Here is a 5,581-nt window from a genome sequence, read left to right on the forward strand (position 1 = left end):
TGATATGTGCCTCAAACTCCATTGTCATAATTGATTTATGAAGAGAGTGGGTTGATCAAAAGTTAAGGAAACTGGAAAAACTATTTGGAATTGACAATGTGAAAAAATCAACTGTTGAAATTGTGGTTTGAGATTTTGTTTTTCATTTTTAGATACTTAGAAATTGATTGATTGATACTTGTATTGATTATCACGGATTTAAACATTATTGATTGTACAAATGAGTTTTGTGATTGTTAACGTTTTTGATAAGTTGATGATTGAAGTTTGTTGGGATTATTATCTTGAAGTTGTTAAATTTTGAAGCTACTTGGGATGTTTTTGACCTATTTTAGAGTGGAGTTTTGTGAGTTCAACTTTTACAGAAGAGAAGTTCATTCTTTGTACAATTTTATATAATAATGTAAATGTTCGTTTGATACGAAAGATAAGGAATAACTAATCTCGGAAATTACTTAAAGAATTAATTTATCCCATGTTTGGTTGGGGATAAAATCCTGAAATTGTACCATTGTTTTTATTCCACATTGAGGATTGAATAATAATCCTAAGATAACTTGTTCCCCAACTAAATATGCCCTATAACTATGTATAAACACTTCTTACACATTTTTTTTAATATAAGATAGATATATTATTTATGGCAAGTGTAATATTGTATGTATGAAACTATGAATACTATTGGGGAAAAAAAATCAGCTATGGAAGTGTAAACTAAATATATATGTTGTAGTGCAATAATTTGTGTTGGGATATATAATTATGCAAATTTTGAATTCTTTTTGTAGGTTTTTACTGTTGAATTATGCCTCAATCCCAACTCCACTAGGGCTAGTTATATCTTTGAATCCTCAATATTCATATCAAGGACATATATTCATTGTAATCTCATAAATAAAGCTAAAGGAGAATAAAGCATATACTCACACAAAATTCAACCTTAAAACTGTTGTATCTGCTCGATAAACCACTTTATGCTTCATTAACATAACATGACAATCCAAACATATATCGACCCGATTGAAACCACACCACAAACAACCACCCTTTTCACAATTACTATATATTGCAGTATTTAATAGAACATGGATATCAACCTTGTAACAGAAACACACACCAACCCCCCGTATACACAGGACACATCCTCCTCTATCTAAGGTTCACCTCACCTCTTTCCTTTCTACATTGTTGTTCACTTCCGCTGGGTTAGAAACAGTACTATCAATTCTAAGGTTACAGAGCAGAGAATCGCGTCCGGTTAAAAGGATATGGAAGAATCTATCTGCTTCCTTTGCTAGCAGATCCAGTCCTCCTGAAAGTTTTTCCGCCTTTTCAGTCAGGTTTGAAGTTAGGAGGTGCAACTGCTCAGCTTCATTAGGATCTACTCCATCCTGTATGAGGGGGTACAGCTTCTTCACACTTGTATCCACTACTTCAAGCTCTTTCAGTGCTGTGATCCTTCCACTTGAATATATTCTCCTGATTTCCTGACTGATAAAATCGCGAACATCAACAAATGCTTCTGTCCACAAGCAAGTCTCATGAATCTGCAGGTCTTTCAACTCCTTTGTAGAACCGGAAAACGTGACAGCAAACATGCTTAATATGAATACAGTTACTACTCTCACTCCGTACATTGCCCGCATTAGAACCTTACCTTTTGCAGAATTCTTTATCTTAGGTAGGTTCAGTGATTCCGTGAGGCTGTCCAAGATGGCAAAACAATTCTCTAGTCTTGGGTTCTTTGAATTGATATGCTGCTTCCATCCGTCAAATGAGGAACGAGCCTTCATGAACTGGTTTGAGGTTCCATCCAAGTTATGCAAGCCACACTGAAGATAAAGGTGGCCTTGGTTAAGCCTTGAGATATCAGAGCTGAAAGCAATGCAAATGTCCAGCAACTTCACACTGTTGTCCAAGTACACATCTATCCACTTCTCATCCCAGTCACATACGGGAAGTTCAAGTTCAGTAATAAGTGTTTTCACGTCTGTATGAATTGCACAAAGTGTACTTATTGCTTGTGTCATCCATGATAACGTGAGGATATCTTCCTTACCTCCTGGCTTGAGACTCTTAACCCTCTCTGCTAATGACTCCTCAAAGGCATTTAACAGAGCAAGAAGCTTAGGTGACAAGTATGAGCCCTTTGGTAATATAAATTTGAAAGGATTTCCAAATGGGAGAAAAGGGCGGTGTGGTTCCTGTGGACGACTCATTTGAATATCAATATACTGCACAGCAAATTAAAAAAAATAAGACGCAAAAAAGGAAGAAACCTGTGGAATGGAGGTGAAAAACAAGGCAACTATTTTTTCCCAGTTACAATTGAGGCAATTAATATACATGTTATGTTACATTACATGTAGTTTATCTGAGCCACACCTACATCCTAAAATAGGTTTCTTTAACTTTGGAAACAAATAACATGTGAAGCCAACAAAAACATAGCAATCCAACATTACCTTTTTTATTAAGAATACTAAAAGAAATTGCACTCAACAAGCAACACATTGAATAAACCATTTGTAAATTGCTTTTTTAACAGCCACACCGGACACCTTTTGCTCAACCATGAAATGAATACCATCTTGAATGTGTCATTGTGATATTCTCATTGCTTAGAACTAAGGAAGACAACATGCAAGCCCTTACTACCTAAACATTCGTTACTCCGTGTACAAAGGGATGAAAATAAGCTAAATATCGAGTCTAGAAGGAGCATATAAGAAAATTACAGTTAATAAACAAACATTTGAACTTGTTTTAATGCCTCAATTCAATTTGACTCTCGCAAGAATATTCTCCTCACCCAAGCCACAGTCATTACAACTTCTCGAAATGAAAAGACACTCCAAAACTTCCTTCATCAGAAATTTTTCCAGCAGAATCAGTCTTTTCCAATTACTAACTAAAATAAGCTCATATTTCACTATCATACATCTCTTTCTCTCCAAAATCTCAAGCAAGGAGGCACAAACATACAACAAGTGGAAACCAATATCTGCTCAAATTAACAACCAATCAACCCATAATCACATCTAAAACACTCACCTGATAGTCAAATATCACAAATTCAAACATTTATCAAACAGTAGACACCTAATCATTTCTCCGACTCACACACAGTCACATTTCAGTGTCGAACCCTAAAAAAACATTATACAGAAAAAAAAAATATATGCCTATAAATCTAAACACACAAACCAATTTCTCCCCAAATTAACCACCAATCAACTCATAATCACATCTAAAACACGCATCTAACGTTTCCAAACAGTAAACACCTAATCATTTCTCCGATTCACACAAAACATACATACATGAACAAATACACAAAAAATTAAACACACACATACACATGGAGCAAGGGAAAGAGACTGTACAGTAGCAGAGAGATGATCGGAAAATCGCCGCTAGAAAACTGGATATGCAGACGAGTAGAATTTCAGAAATGATAAATGTTAGGTTTTGAAGACAAGAGGGCTTTAGTTATTGTGAGATATTGACCGTTGGATTTTTGATCGTCAAATAAAAGGACGGCTAGGATTAGTCAAGTTTGGTACGGACTATGGACATTTACTAATTTGCTTTATCGTGAGGAAGCGTGTAGAAGATTGTAGACGGAAAGAATCTGACCGTTTATATTTTTGTGACGTCATTTCACTTTAAGGCCGTGTTTGTTGGATTTTTTTTATTTTTCTACACAAGACTTGGGAATTTCCGACAATTTATTTTAATGTTTATTAGTATATTATATAGATTATAGGGTGTGTCTGATAGGAGAATATTTTTCATATTTCGTATAAAATATATTTTTTGAAAAATAAATTAATTTCTTTCGACATATGAATCAAGTTAAATATGATTAGAGTTTTGGTATAAAAATTAGGGAAAATTACGCGATTAAGCAAATTTATAGTACTTAATTACTCATCATAGCTATAGTTTGCTATAATTACTACTAACGACTAACATTATACATTAATTACGTGGGATGACTTCGAGTTTGTATAATTAGCAACGTTTGTATATGTATAATTCACCAGAATATACAAATACATATACATAATATACAATTATCTAACCGATATACATATACAATTCACCTCTCTCCCACTCTCTACCATTTCTCGCTCGCCTCTCTCCTTCCTCTCCCGATCTCGCTCGCCTCTCTCCTCCCTCTCCCAATCTCGCTCGCCTCTCTCCTCCCTCTCCCAATCTCGCTCGCCTCTCTCCTCCCTCTCCCAATCTCGCTCGCCTCTCTCCTCCCTCTCCCAATCTCGCTTGCCATATATACAAATACATATATATATAATATACAATTATCTAACCGATATACATATGTAATTCACCTTTCTCCCACTCTTTGTCCGCTCTCCCAGTCTAGCTCGCCTCTCTCCTCCCTATGACATGTAGCTACGAATTGTAATTATCAAACTATAGTTATGGATAGTAATTAGACTATTTTGAGTGGCTATATGTGAAAGTTCCTAAAAATTATTAGACTCAAATTGACAAAAATATAATTTATTTTCTTAAATGAATTGTGTTGTCTTTTATTCCTTATTTGAATGAATCATTTTTTTTAATTTTCATATATGATTAATAACCAACTAACCTAATGAATTCAAATTGAAATCATAACAATAAAATCGATAAATGTATTATTAAATTTGATTGATTTGATTTTAATAATTTAAAATTCAATTAAATAAATATAATTTTAATTTTGTCCAATTATCGATCCAAACCAACCTATAAACACCGCTACCTCAATTATTATAGTAGAGAGTCAAGACCTTGTTTCTAGATACGACTTAATTAGTTAAAATTGGCTTAGCTCAACTTAGTTTCATTTTACAAAACATGGGAAGATTTGCTCAAAGTTTGAAGTTTATACGTCCAAGCAAATACTTATTCGATCCCACTAGTCTATACCCCCAATATCCCAACAATACGAATGAAACTTGATTTCAAAAACTTCATTTTTATGAAAAGAGAAATCTATGTGACGTATTTTGCCAAGATATAATTTTTTTTTCTTTTACTTAATTTTAAATATATAAGTTTGTCCAATTTTAGATAGTGGTATTATTTTATATTGGGTTATTATGAAACTTGTCACAATCTTTCTGTTATATATATACTAGTGACGAAGAGCCCGTGCAGCGCACGGACCCAATATCTATTATTTTTTGTACTAATGTATGTGGCACAAATAAAATATAGTGAGTTATTTAAATAGCAACTTTCACATATAGCAAACAAAAAAAATCATATTTGTATGTTATAGCAAAGTGTGCATAATTGCGCTCCATAGCAAACATATATATGTATAATTCGCTATACATATACAATTGAAAGCTATGTCTATTTCGCTATACATATATACAAAAAGAAGCAATTGTATAATTCGTTGGCTCCTCTTCAGATTTGTATAATTTCGTTGGCAGGCCATTTGTATAAATTGTTGTTAGCCTCTCGTTTGTATAAATCGTTGACAAAAATATTTGTATATAAAAAATCGCTCTCTCTTTCGCTTTATACAAACATAAATTATACATTATACAAACATAAA

At 33.5% G+C, this 5,581-nt stretch overlaps 1 protein-coding gene across 1 annotated transcript; it reads right to left on the reverse strand.

Annotated features, from left to right (window-relative positions):
- Window positions 1-975: 975 nt before the first annotated feature.
- LOC102577685 (uncharacterized) lies at window positions 976-3,422 on the reverse strand. Its single transcript, NM_001287899.1, is given in 2 exon segments — window positions 976-2,234; window positions 3,387-3,422. A coding segment is annotated over 1 exon segment (1,059 nt). The 5' UTR covers window positions 2,220-2,234; window positions 3,387-3,422; the 3' UTR covers window positions 976-1,160.
- Between the last annotated feature and the right edge of the window lie 2,159 nt (window positions 3,423-5,581).

Source organism: Solanum tuberosum, unplaced genomic scaffold (genome assembly GCF_000226075.1).
Source record: "Solanum tuberosum cultivar DM 1-3 516 R44 unplaced genomic scaffold, SolTub_3.0 scf00267, whole genome shotgun sequence".
Classification (NCBI taxonomy): Eukaryota; Viridiplantae; Streptophyta; class Magnoliopsida; order Solanales; family Solanaceae; genus Solanum; species Solanum tuberosum.